We start from the raw sequence: 14,056 nt of genomic DNA, 5'->3' as shown, positions 1-14,056 counted from the left end.
GTAGAGCTCATTAAAATGAGTTACACAGAACCGTGAATCAAAAGTAAGATCAGAACAAAACACGGGAGGTAATGACAGAGCAACATTAACCTTCACTCAAGGCATTTTGACAAAGTCATATTTTTAGATTTGAAAGTGGTGGCATTACCAATAGCTACATTGGCAGTTATATTAATTGAATATTAACATACTGTACACCAGGGTTCCCCAATAGGCGGCCCGCGGGCCATTTGCGGCCCGCGGAGCGCCCCCTTGCGGCCCGCGGAAGAATTTAAAAAACAAAACAAAAAACAAAAACCTTTTTTTTTTTTTTTTTTTTTTTTTTTTTTTTTGGGGGGATCCCAGATATAAATGGCATTAAATGGGGGTCAGTAGCCTATGCATGTCAAACTGGGCATCCTTTTCAAATGGGGTCCTGCCCTGAAAATGAATTTTCAGGGCAAGACCTCGACCTCACGCGTGCGGACTCGGCCCCCAGCCTGGTACCCTAGTCAAAATATGGCCCTCGAGGAAAATTAATTGGGAAACCCTGCTGTACACAGATGTGGCCACCCTGGTCCACTGGTTTGTTCAATCAAAACTTCAATAGTGAGGCATGAAACCCTCTAAATGCGGTATAATTATGTAATTATGCGTATGGGGGGGGGGGGGGGGGGGGGTTGCCATGTCTGCTATTTCTTCCCAACATACAGCTAACAATGCAAGTCTGCAATCAACTGCGTGCAGAAACTAATTAAATCCATTCTTTCTCTTGACGTGCGGGTTCACGCCTGGGTAGAGTCTGCCTGTTTAAGCACATGCAGTATGAAGACGAGAGCTTTTACTGTCAATTAACAGGGTTTGACAGGCTATGGTCCTCAGTACTCAGTACGGTATCGCAGTTGCGAATGAGTCTGTCTGTCTGTCTGTCTGTCTGTCTGTCTGTCTGTCTGTCTGTCTGTCTGCGAAGATAGAGCGCTACAGCAATTGACTCTCTTTCTTATTTTCTCAAGCTCTCTCTCTCCCTCTATCTTTCTCTCCCTCGATCTCTGACACATCTGATGTCTGTCTTTTCCCTTGTACGTTATCCACTTTTTTGTCTCTCTCTCCATTGCGTGGCAGTGATGTTGCAGTGTGGGTGTACACAGCTGAGAGCCGAGCGTATAGCAGTAGCAGTAGCAGTAGCAGCAGCAGCAGAAGGCAGTGCCGAGGGAGGCATCTTAACTGTGATGCTGCAGCATTGCTTTACCCTGTTAACCCTAGATATGGCGTTATGTAAACGCAGGTTCATACCCTATTAACACTAGGTATGATGATGATGATGGATTCATAGCCTTCTAGACTCCTGACTCCATCACTGGAATCACAAAGGATAGACAAGAGTGGGCGTATCAATATGTGTCTTACCATTTATTACCCCGACACCATCTTCACAGTCGTAGTCTGAGATCTCACTGTCACTTATCCTCTGGGATCCTTCAAGGCAGAGAGAGAGAGAGAGAAAGAGGGGCGGGAGAAAGTGGGGGTGATGGAAGAGAGTGGGGGGGGGGGGGGGGGGGTTGAGAGGAGAGAGAGAAGTTAATTTACATTGGTCTCGTTCACCCCCAGCGCCTGTCGCCGAGACCCACCTAATCTTTATTGGTTAAAGTGAAGTCTCAAAGTGCGTCCAGGACTATATACCGTGTATATCTTTATATACCCAATGAATTCAGATGGCACTGTCTCTCCTGTACATCACCGGCGTGCTGCACAAATGCAAGCAGGCACCGGCAAGCCAGAACAATATTTCTCCTGATATATATCAGCGCTGTCGCTTGGGAACCTTATACAGTATGTGTCCAAAAACTGTTGGAACGAAGTAGGGCATTCATTTCCAAAACAAACAAACGAAAAATATAAAAAGTTGAAATATGCATGATGGAGATATGAGGTTTCTGCCCCGACAGCTACAATATATAAAAAAAAACTACAAAATGATCCAGATCTCACCTCAAGCTGAGCTGTGGCCCCATTGAAGATGACAGATTCAATTGTTCAATTTGAAACGTGAGGATAAGGGGGGTGGGGGGGGGGGGGGGGGGTTGCGGTGGGGTGGGGTGGGGTGGGGCTGGAGAATATTGGCCTGGCTCTCTTCATCCTTCAAGTCACCTTATCCCGCTCCTGGGCCTGGCCTCATTTTAAAGCACCCTCCCAACCCATCCCCCCCCCCCCCCACCCACCCCGCCCCTATCAGTCAACTTTAAATCAAATGGACACTTGTGCTGTTTTTTCCCCAGAAAAGTGCTGCTCTCTCCGGCAGCACCTCCTCTCCTAACGTGCTCATCTACAGATGACCAGAAACCTCTCCCTTTTTATCCCTCCCTTTTTACGGCTCCTTCACTCTCGCACTGACACACACAGAGAACGGTCAGAAGGACCTTGAACTCTCTAGTCTAGTAAATAAAGTAATACACTGAAACAGTCCTGCAGTAAAATAGGAGGTCAGTGGACCTATACCATATCCATTCACTGAATACAGTGTGTGAGAGTAGAGGTAAAGGCTATGAACGGAGATATAGGAGGTCAGTGGACCTATACCATATCCATTCACTGAATACAGTGTGTGAGAGTAGAGGTAAAGGCTATGATAGGAGGTCAGTGGACCTATACCATATCCATTCACTGAATACAGTGTGTGAGAGTAGAGGTAAAGGCTATGAAAGGAGATGTTATGGTTGTGGATAGAAGACGTTTTCTAGGCATGTATGTATGGAATTGCCAATTATCCGTGTGCTATTCCACCGTGTTTGGGTGAGATCGGGGCTAACCATACAGTTTTTGTAACATCATTGTCCAGTAGCAATAATATAATTATAGAATAATACTCAATCATAGAAAGGTCAAGTGAATCCCACGTAACCAACAGTACAGTCTTCATATTTAACCCATTTTGACCTGAGTTTTAAAATGACAGTTTTCTGAAAAAGCTATGTTTCTATGTCAGTCGTTCTGACATACCTACAAGCTCGTAGCGCGGCACTCGGTGCCGCGCTATGAGCTTGTAGATCTGCTATTTTTCAATAGCTAAATGATATCAATGTTTAAAACACCAAAAGGGGTTCCCGCCCAAAATGGATTAAGACACACAAGCACAAGCAGAGGATTAGAATTGATTTTGGCCCATTTTTTTTTAAAAGGGGGAAAATAACATTGAAAACAGGCTGGACATAAACACACACACACCACAGAGGACACAAAGGGTTTGCCCCCCACCCCCAAATTGATTGAAATTCCAAATCAACCCAATATTCTTTGACCAGGAAGACCCATAAGACCCCCACCACCAGACCACCAAAGAACAGGCTAGAGTTTCCCTCCTACCAGCGTTGCATAAGGAAGGTGAAGGCACAATAAGGCATAGGAACAGATTGTACACAGGATATGTACACAGGATATGTACACAGGATATGACATGGGGGAGAGTCCACACTGACAGGTATACTGTACACAGTGCAATTCCAAGTGTTCATTTAACTCTGAGAGAGTAATAATGGTCCCTTTATGGGTTAAACGAGCACTCAGGAATGTGCTGTGTGGGTACACAGCGTAGGAAGGCGCAGGGTGTTGTCTCCGCAAGCTCCTTTTCCCTTTAAGACACTCAACGTATACTAAGTAAGTTCACCCCCTGGACATGATACTGACGCTAGTATGTCACACAATGTACAAGTACACCACCTGGACATGACACTAATATGTCGCAGGGACTAACCCCCAAACCAACCCTTGATGCCGAGTGCCAAGCAGGGAGGCGTCGGTAGTACCATTTGTAAAACTCTTTGACATGACTCGGCCGGGGACTGAACCCCAACCTCCCCAGTCTCAGGGCGGACACTCTAACCCAGGGGTGCCCAGAAGGTAGATCGCGATTTACCAGTAGATCACAAAGGCTGTGCAGGTACTGTAGATCACATGACATGCCCCTAAATAATATTTAATTTAAATAATTAAATTGCATCTGCCACTTGAATTAAAATTACTTGATTGATTGACATAAAAAAGGGCCTTTCAGCTCAAACCCACAATGCAATCTTATAGTTTCAAGAGTGTTGCTGTGCACAAACGTCGGTAGCATTACAAATTAAATACAAAAAAACGTATTTAGACTATTTTCAGCAGTGGTATTCGGTGGGTAGATCTGGTTGAGCTGGTCATTTTTAAAGTAGCTCTCAAGTCAAAAAAGCGTGGGCACCCCTGCTCTAACCACAAGGTCACAGAGCTGGTAGTCTTTTGAGTCTATATTACAAACACTGAGTTTGGTTCCAACGAGTGGTGCAAACAGAAGCCAATCTCACACCAGCTCACAGAAATAAATGTAAGGTATAGCAAAACATAAATATATAAAAAAGAAATGCAAATGCAGCCTTCAGGGAAAAGGATGGAGCGTCAGCACACGAGAAGGCATTGTCCAAACCGAAGGACAGTAACACTCAAAGGCTCCATGGCTGGGACGGGGGGGGACGGGGGGGGAGGGAGGGAGGGGGGTGTTACCTGAGTTGTACGAATGGGTGTCTGTAGAAGCATTCAGGTTGATGTAACAAGCACAACAGAGACAAAGGTACATATCAACACATATTGTGACTGATGTCAGTCGTGAACATTTTGATCCTCCGCCTCCATAGACTTATACTGAAAGTGTAACAAATTGCTAGTCTCACAACTTTCACATCGAGGGCATAGAACACATTAGCTGTAAATTGGTTTGTCGTCGCCGAAAACAAATTTAACTCACAACCTGAAAGTCATGCAGCGACTACACTGTTGTCCTAAAACTGTTGTTTATTACAGCACAATTCATCATTACAATGAACCAGGGCATTCATTGTCATCTTCTTCCGGGGAAACAACTTTATGAAACGACGGAAAAATGCTTTTTTCGATTTCAGTCCCCATGGCTGACTTCCTGAGAGCACTCGCTGTTATATACTTTATAAACCTGTTACAATGCCCACGTTCATCTGGATGATGAATTATGCTCTGGGACCTGTTAATTTTTGGACAATAGTAAAGGTCTATGACTTCCAGGATATGAGCTCCATTTGTTTTGGTATAGGTGAAATGTATTCGTCTTGGACTGTGCTCTGTCGATGATAAGAAACAAATACAATGGTGGCTTCCTTATCCTTTAATTAATTTAACCCATTTTGACCTGAGATCAGATTCTAAAAATGTCTTCTACATCCTGACAGTTTTCTGAAAAAACTATGTTTCTATGTCAGTCGTTCTTCGATTTTTCAAAAATATCAGACCTACAAGCTTGTAGCGCGCCACTCGGTGGCGCGCTATGAGCTTGTAGATCTGCTATTTTTCAATAGCTAAAGCATAACATAATGCTAACACCAAAAGGGGTTCCCGCCCAAAATGGGTTAATATGTAGAAGTATGATGTTTAGGTATTATCATGCCACCAACCAGGTGAATAGATTGCAGATTGAGGCTTTGTAACTGTTGTTATCAAATATCTGAGATCGCTATGGATGTATGGCAGATATACCTCTGCCATGAATTCTATTGCTATTCTATTGCTACTGTAGTTTGACCCATTCTAATAGTCTTTGATGTTGAAATCAGGTGCATGGAATAAAGCTACATAAAGTCTCACGACTGAAATCAGATTAGGATTGTTGTCAGTCTGAGTCTGTGATTTGTGAAGCATGAAAGTTTCCTAAACAATTAACTAAAATGTAGGACTGTGATATTTAGATGCTATCGTTCTATTTCTTTCTAGATTGAGGCTTTAATTTTGTGATATATATCCGAGAGCATTACGGTTTTATGGAAGACACTTCTGAACATGTTTTCCATTTGTAGTTTGACCACTTCAAATACCCTTCAATCTTGAAAACAACTAATAACTGAAAATAGCTGATCTCACAACACATCGCAGCGCAAGCTTGCAGATGGCCTATTTTCAGTACAAGAGATGCTTCTATATGGAAGACTGCTGTGGAATCCCAATGACTGTCGTGAAGACCTGAGAACTTGAATCCATGCAGATGGGAGAACTTGAATGATCCATGGGTGTTATACGTACTCTGCAGCCTCCGCGAGGGACTCTCTCCGTGCAGCTGCCTGCGTTGCATGTTGGGGGAGGAGCGGGAGGGGGGGGGGACCACGTCGTGCGTCTGCAGCTTGTACCAGTGAGGCTCGTCATCCAGGAGGGCCGTTTCCAGCTCTATCAGGATCTGAGGTTGGGGAGGCAAATATTGTGCTCACACATACAAACAAACACATGCTCGTAGTACACAGTACAAATCCGGAGTTATTTTATCCGTTTGGGGTGTAAATAACTGGATGGGTAGAGAGGGCCGCCTGGGAAACAGAGGGTCCCAGCCACGGCTACTTGTAACTGGTCTCTCTTCTAACTGGTTCCGTTCTTTATTGTTTTACTAGAGCGGTGCCCGTTGGGCACTGGCCTACTTGGCCAACGATGCAAGTTGGAAATGCAGGCCCCACCCAGTTATTATCTGTGTCTGTGTCCCTTCTTTGTCAGGCATGCCCAAATAAGGAGTCTACTATGCAGATGTCAGAACATCATTGTGATGTCAGAACAGGCCAGCTCCATATATGGAGATCTAGGGGTGATCAGGTGTGATCAATTGGCTAATTTGGGCCCTGTCCAGACAATTTACAACGTAGGCATTTAGCAGACGCTCTTAATCCAGAGCGACAATGCAAGAACAACAACACATGGTAATACATCAAATACATCAAAAAATAGTCAATAAGAATCATGAGTAAGCTAAGAACCTAACATCCGTCTAACAGTGGAATATCTATAAAATGAAACTATATGCACTAAACCCCTAACTATGCACGTAACCCCTAACCGACTGACGCGGCACAGGAACCTCCGGACCCCCGCCCTGCCCGCCACGCGGCCGGGTGTCCGTGTCAGGCGTGGAGTACAGTGGTGGAACACCACGGATAAATCCCTGCGTTGGCCGAGAGCTTCATCAGGAGCTTGACCCCATTCAGCTGGATTAAAGCTGACAGGTCAGTAAGTCAGGCAGGGAGTGTCCCACATTCCCTACGGACAGGGAATGTGGGTGCGTGCGTGCGTGCGTGCGTGTCCGTCTCCTCACCTCTCCGAGGAACTCGCTCTCCTCCTCTCTCACCCTGGCCTGGTCCCACAGCGTGACCTCCAGCATGCGCTCCCTGAACTCCCGCCGGTGAACCGGGGAGTACATAAAGGTCTGGTTCCATTTGGGCTCCAGGGATTTCTTTACCGTTTTTGTTCTCCTCTTGCTTTTATCACTGGAGGAGCAATGATTCACACTGTTTTTATTTACAACCATGGCAGAGAACGGCCACGAAACACACACAAAGTTCTCTTTCAAAGTTCCAATAGTCAAATAAATGCCTGCCTCCTACTGTGTTAACACCGTCCAGAACGGAGCTCTCCGTCTTTTGAATCAATCCTGTTGTCTGCCCAGGACAGAGATTAGCCAAAAGACGGAGACTTAATTCTTTGATACCGGCGAGGGACACAGTCTGTTGTGCAACTTTTGACATAATTTCCGGTTGGTGCGTCATCAAAAGTGTTCCCCCTCCATTATAGCGGATATAGCAGGAAAAATATTCTAACACTAATATCTCTGAATCTAAATCACTGATTTCGATACATCGTCCCGCGAATGTTTCGGCTAGATGCTATGCTATCTGCACAAACAAGATGCAGTCCTGAGTCACCTTGAAAATGGGCTCTGAAGCTGCAAATAGCTGGTCACACCTTGACTTGAGATAGTTTGAGAACCAATAATATAGAAAAGTAGGTTTTGCAGAACACTAAATGATTTTAGAAGACATTTTGTAGAATCAGCCTCAGGTCTTAATTAATGGGTTAAGAACCACTGGCCAGAGGAGGATGATAAACAATGACAAGATGAGCTGTGACATCACTGTGACATCACTACCACGACGCCAGAGGAATTAATTCAGCCCAATAGAAAACACAGAACAAACACCCTGATACTATAGAAAATCCATTTGACAGTGACACAAATTACACTCTCCCACTGCATTGTACCGGCTCAACTCCACTCCGCTTTTAGTGCTGGGGAAAAAGTACTAAAATGTTGTACTTGGGAGCTTGTAGATCGAAAAATAGGGCTTAAGTGGTTAATGTAGTAATAATATGAATTTAATACAATCAGATAGATCTTCTCTGTGTGGATGTATGGACTGTCACGGCCAGAAAGTAGTTTTTTTCCCGGGTATGATGATGTCACGCTCATACCGTCTATTCTAAACAAATCGTAACTGATTTTTTTGTGTAGCTAATTGTAGTGCATTAAAAAGTACAATATTTTGCCTCTGAGATGTAGAAGAGTAGAAATAGTGAAAGTTATCGAAAAATGGAATTACTCAAGTAAAGTAAAAGTGCTTTATCTAAGTAAGGTAATTTACTTTTCCACCACTGGCTAGTGGCTACTGTGGTCAATGAAATGAATTAGGAAATAATTTAGGCCCAGATGAGAGCAAACTTCAGACACATTGTCAGAATCTGTCTCTGCTCTTACCTTCTGTCGGGGAGGAAGTAGATTTTGACGTACGGGTTCCTGGGCCGCCCGTCTTCCCGGGCCAGCAGGTCCTTGGCACCCAGGATGGTGACGATTAACTGATGGCCCACCTTGTCATACCAGAGTTTGACCTGCAGGGGAGGGGGGGCAGAACAGAGCTCAGGAAGGGTAAAAGGAGGAAGGAACAGGGCCAGGGGTTCCTGCGTGGTGTTGATTTCGTCGACTAAAAGTATGACGAAAAATGTTCGTCATAGTACGAAAACTAAATAAAAACGAAATAAAAACTAGGCCATGATGACTAAAACTATGACTAAATATATTAATAATCTCGGCAACAAATACAAACAAGACTAAAATGTTAGCGAGGGACTAGTGGACAAGAGATCATTTTATGATTATTGGTTGCGCTCTGGAAAATAGCCGATCGTTGCGACACGTTGTGTGCTTGTAGATCGGCTATTTTCAGCATGCAACCAAGTGTAAAATCTGCCATTACAACGCCATCGAGGCCTGCAAAAATTAGTTGACTAAAATGTAAAATCGTATGATATTTAGTCGACTAAAACTAAACATTTCAGATGACTAAAATGTGATTAAAGCTAAAATAAGTTTTATTCCAAAGACTAAACAAAAAGTGGTTCCTGCGTGCATTTTCAGAGCGCATTTATTCTTAATGATCAATCAATTGATTGTGTTCCGGCTTGGATCAATGGAACAGTTAAATGGTATCACAATGTTTTAGAGGAAAAGAAAACATTTTATTTTCTTTTTTAAAGAATGCTATAGTATCAATCAACTCTCAGTGTTCCACCAATTATTTCGGGGCCCACTTGCAATATCCCCACGGGCCAGCTGTGGGCCGGGGGCCACTGATTGGGAATAGCTTGGTCGACCATTTATTTTGTGGTTACTGATTTTAGGGTCAGGTGTGTGCCATAAAATGCACTGCCAAGACAAATAAAGTTTATTGAACGGAACTGAGTGTTATTCAAATTTATCCAAATTGTGGTAAAGTGCTCGGAGGGGGGAATGCGCTCAGGAAGCAGTGTATGTCCTTGCTTGAAATGATAATAGTCACAATATCTAATATCGTATCATAATACCAATGAAATCAACCATGCTGTTGAGTGGAATCAGACAGTTCACGCTATAAGTATGGACTCATGAAGTTAAGCACTTAGAAGAGGAAAACTTCAAGTGAACCATTCTATCAAAGGAAAAGAAAAAGATGAAGTGGTAAAAAGATAAAAGAAAGAAGAAATGTAACTTCTAAGCTTTCGTCCATACTTGTTTTAGTGTGTGATTATGAGAAGGGTCATTTCAGATCATAGCTTTGTGTTCATGCAAGCAGCAAAGCAAGAGATGGCATCCAAGGCAAGTCAGGAGTTCAGATCTTTTTTGGCACACAACACACAGTAGTAGGAGGCTTAAACAAATTGTACCCAATCATCTGTAAGATTATAGCCCAGTACTTTGACACACAAAGAAACAGCACCTGTCAATCTATAATGATGTCAAGAGACTCAACTTGAACTTATTATTTGTGCATGTGCTTGCATTATTTGCGCGCCCACACACACACACACACACGCGCACACGCACTCACGCACTCACGCACTCACACACACTTATTTTGCCTAAAATGACGTGGCCAAACTTGGAATGCCAGTGTTAAAGTGGTTAAGTACAACAGGCTGATCATGACCCAATCAGATAAATGTAATGTTATTTGTACTCTCTCAGGCTTACAGACCCGTAAGGGTGAGGTAAGGGACCCCTGGCTAAGGTAAGGGTAAGGTAAGGGACCCCTGGCAGGTGGTCCCCAGGTGGACCCAACAGGAGAACCAGTGGTCTAACCCAAATAATGTCAATAATGTTAGCGAGGTTGAATACCACAGGTTATAATCATAAGCCTAATTTTCACAATGAATCAGAAACAATTATCAACACAAGACAATTTGCAAACTAAAAACCACAAAGGTCCACTTATATCAAAGATGAAAGATGCGAATATGGAAAAGCGTCAAAGGTAAATATGTCTTTGGTTCAATAGCCATAATTTGTGTGGTACAATTTGCTTATTCGTTCACTTTTATCTGCACAGCGAAATGCAATCTGATCTCAAAAGTGTGAAGGAGAACTTACGATAACATTGTCATTGCCACATGAAACGCCAGACCTATGAAATTCCTTACCTCTTAATGATTTACAAAATAGCCAGTCCAGAATAAGCTCTTAATGTGTTACACCGTTATGCATTATGAGCTTGTAGATCTGCTATTTTCCCTAAAACTTTTGAAATGATTCAATTTATTTTAATTAATTGTTTTTAATTGAATTGCACATTTCCAAAGGTCTGCTTTCATGTCACATTGAAAAAAAATCTAAAAAGAAAAAAAATAATCAAATCAAAACAAAAGCCAAAGGATAATTTTCCAGATAAAGAGTAAAACTCCAACAGTCAAGAGACACCCTTCTGCATTACCAAAAGTCAAGTCCCAATCTAGGATTTGTGAGACGGTGTGAAAGGAGCTAGTACCGTTTTTTCCCAGAAAATTTGCATACTATGTACAATCAAATGTTTTAGGTATTATCACTCTAATGTTATCTTCTTGCTGTTCTACTCAGAGCCAACAGGTTGAATCAGGCTTTTATTTTAACCTTTGCTTTTAGGAAATGTCAGAGACCATTAGGCTTTTACGGAAGACGCTTCTGAACATTCTATTGCTAGTTTGACTTTTAAAACTCTTTCTTTAAAAAAACTGACTGAAATCAGAACTTGAAATCATGCAAACATTTTCCGTGAAGAGACAACAAAACCTAGCAAGCCAAATGACGTCATGATGACTAGGCCAGACCAGAGCCCATATGGGGATGATCTTAACGTCATTTCCAGGACGTCTTCACCAGTTGAAATAATATAACTTATTCTGGGCCAGATCTGGCTAGTTATGACATGACTTAAGCTGATCTGGCCTCGATCAGACTCTCTCTGAGTCATCCAGGGACGTCTGTCTTAGTGGGTTAGGTTAGTGTTGGTTGAAATCAGGGGATATTCTGGGCCAGGTCTGACTAGTCTTGGTTTGACTTGATCTGGCCCCAATCGAGACATCACTAACTCGTCCAGGTTCTGACCGTGCTTGCTGCTGGGACCTCTATTGCTATTGGATATTTTGTTCAATAACTTTTGTGGAGTAGAAGAGTGTCTCTCTGGAAATATTTAATTCAGATTAGCTGGACATGCAATGCCCTGGTGTAATGGTGTGGATGGGTTAAATGACGACAATAATGAGGAAGAATAAATATTAATAATAATAAATATCATGACGCTAATACAGTGGTTCTCAAATCGGCGTCCGTTCCCAGGACCCCCCACCCAGGGGTCTTTGGAAGAGTTCCAGGGGGTCCCCAAGCGAATATGTTGGGAACCAAATGGACCCTAAGAAGTCTGTAACGCTGAAAGCGTACAAATGGAACCGAATGGACCATTATGGGTCCATTCGGTTACATTTGTACGCTTTCAGAGTTATGGGGTTCCGTGGCACAATGTACACCAAACATCTGAGAACCACTGCAATAAGAAGTCAATAATAATAATAATAATAATAATAATAATAATAATGGGCAATAATAATAATGATAATAATAATAAAACAGAAGATGACACAATGCAGCACACTGAGAGGGAAAAGCTGAAGCTGCCATTTCCCTGGGAATGCATCTTCCAGTATAAAGTATGTAAACAGAAAGAAGGCCAGTCAAACAGTCAAAGATAGAGAGGAGTATATTTGCCCTTGGTACTGGGCCCATTACCTGGACCCTAGGGGGACAAGGCCTTGTTCTTCTACTAAGGCTTTGGCTCTGGATAAGCAACATTAAAACAACAAAGAAAAAACAAAATGCAATAAAAACAAAAACAAAAAAAATCCCCCCACAAAAAACAACAAAAACACGCACGCACGCACACACACACACACACACACACACACACACACACACACACACACACACACACACACACACACACACACACACACACACACACACACACACACACACACACACACACACACACACACACACACACACACACACACACACACACACACACAGTAATATCCTCACTTGACTTAGTAAAGTGGACCCGAGTTGACTCTGAACGTATTAGCCATATTTTACTATTTTGAAAAACATCTTCAAATAGTTCAACTAGCCGATCTACAGTATTGGGATAAGGGTGGTTATGGTTAATGTAAAACTCTGAGCGAGTGCAAATGTAACCATGCGTTACAAATGGAAAAATAAACACAGAGGATTTTACTGTGTACATACATACAGCCAATGTATACATACAGTACAGTATATTTTTCATATTTATTTATATTTTACTATAATTTTACTGAATATTTGTAAAGTAAAAAAAAAAAAAAAATGAAATAGAGCTTAAGCAGTTATAATTAATAGTGCACCTTTTCCCCTTCCTAGAAATGTAGTGGAGTAAAAAGTACAATATTTTGTCTTTGTAATGCAGTAGACTGATTCAAAAAAATCACACCCGTGTGAAGTGAGGGGCGCTAATATATTAAAGTCTAACTCATGTTGATTAGGTGATGTAATGGTGATGTAACAAACAGTGCCAACACAAACATTAAACGCCATTAACAATAAAGAGACAATATGACGTAATGAGGGACAATATGACGTACATTTTCCCTTCATTGTCAATGGCGTTTTAAAAACAAACATTGAACTAAAAACAAACATTAAACCTGTATATAGGAGCCCCTCAAAAATACATCAATAAATCACACCCCGTGTGAAGTGAGGGGCGCTCTTATCATCATACATCATCTCATTCCGGGCCAATCGGAATTTGCGTCCTCACCTTCGTCTTCAATGTTTGTGTTACGCTATGTTTTGTGTTTACACAAACACTCAATGGCATTTTATGTTTGTGTTAGGACAAAGTTTGTGCTTGCACAAACCCTCCAAACTGGACATAGGAGGGCCCGGCGCCCCTCAAAAAGAACTCAAGTACAGATCAAAACATTTAGGGTGTAAGTACAGCACTCACTCAAGTAAATGTAGTGGTTTATAGTATCTTTATCTCTGTGTATTTAGTGTCAGATGATCTGCTCCTCCTCCTCCTCCTCTGCAGAGAGTTCTGCACAGCACATTATCGATGATGAGTCATAAACTATGACTCATCGATTGGGTTTATGACTCATAATTATATCCCTTTCTTTCTCTGCGGGCAGTCTGCTCCTCTCCTGTTCTCAGATCGTTTTGCGTCACAGCGACGTTAAGCCCCCCCCCCCCCCCCCACACACACCCCCCCCCCCACACACACACACACACACAATGCCCCCCCCCCTCCACACACACACACTCCAAAAATACCACACTGTAGTTTTTCTGACTGCACAGAATTCACGATGGGATGCAGCATATTACAGGAGGAGGAGGAGAGTACATCTGATAAACTGCAGTACGTTTCAGTTCGTTTAGGGGTTGGGTGTT

At 42.6% G+C, this 14,056-nt stretch overlaps 1 protein-coding gene across 1 annotated transcript in view; it reads right to left on the bottom strand.

Moving 5' to 3' along the window:
- Positions 1-14,056, bottom strand: part of LOC306925126 (regulating synaptic membrane exocytosis protein 2-like) — a 203,526-nt gene that overhangs the window by 95,882 nt on the left and 93,588 nt on the right. The window contains exons 10-13 of the mRNA XM_079503808.1: positions 8,537-8,667; positions 7,100-7,271; positions 6,049-6,199; positions 1,387-1,455 (exon numbers count right to left, since the gene is read on the bottom strand). Coding sequence (XP_079359934.1) covers positions 1,387-1,455; positions 6,049-6,199; positions 7,100-7,271; positions 8,537-8,667 — 523 coding nt within the window. The remainder of the gene's footprint in view (positions 1-1,386; positions 1,456-6,048; positions 6,200-7,099; positions 7,272-8,536; positions 8,668-14,056) is intronic.

The sequence above is a fragment of the Electrona antarctica genome (genome assembly GCF_951216825.1).
Source record: "Electrona antarctica genome assembly, chromosome: 6".
In the NCBI taxonomy this organism is placed as follows: Eukaryota; Metazoa; Chordata; class Actinopteri; order Myctophiformes; family Myctophidae; genus Electrona; species Electrona antarctica.
The sequence above is the reverse complement of the archived record's forward strand: the minus strand, read 5'-3'. Positions and strand labels throughout refer to the sequence as shown.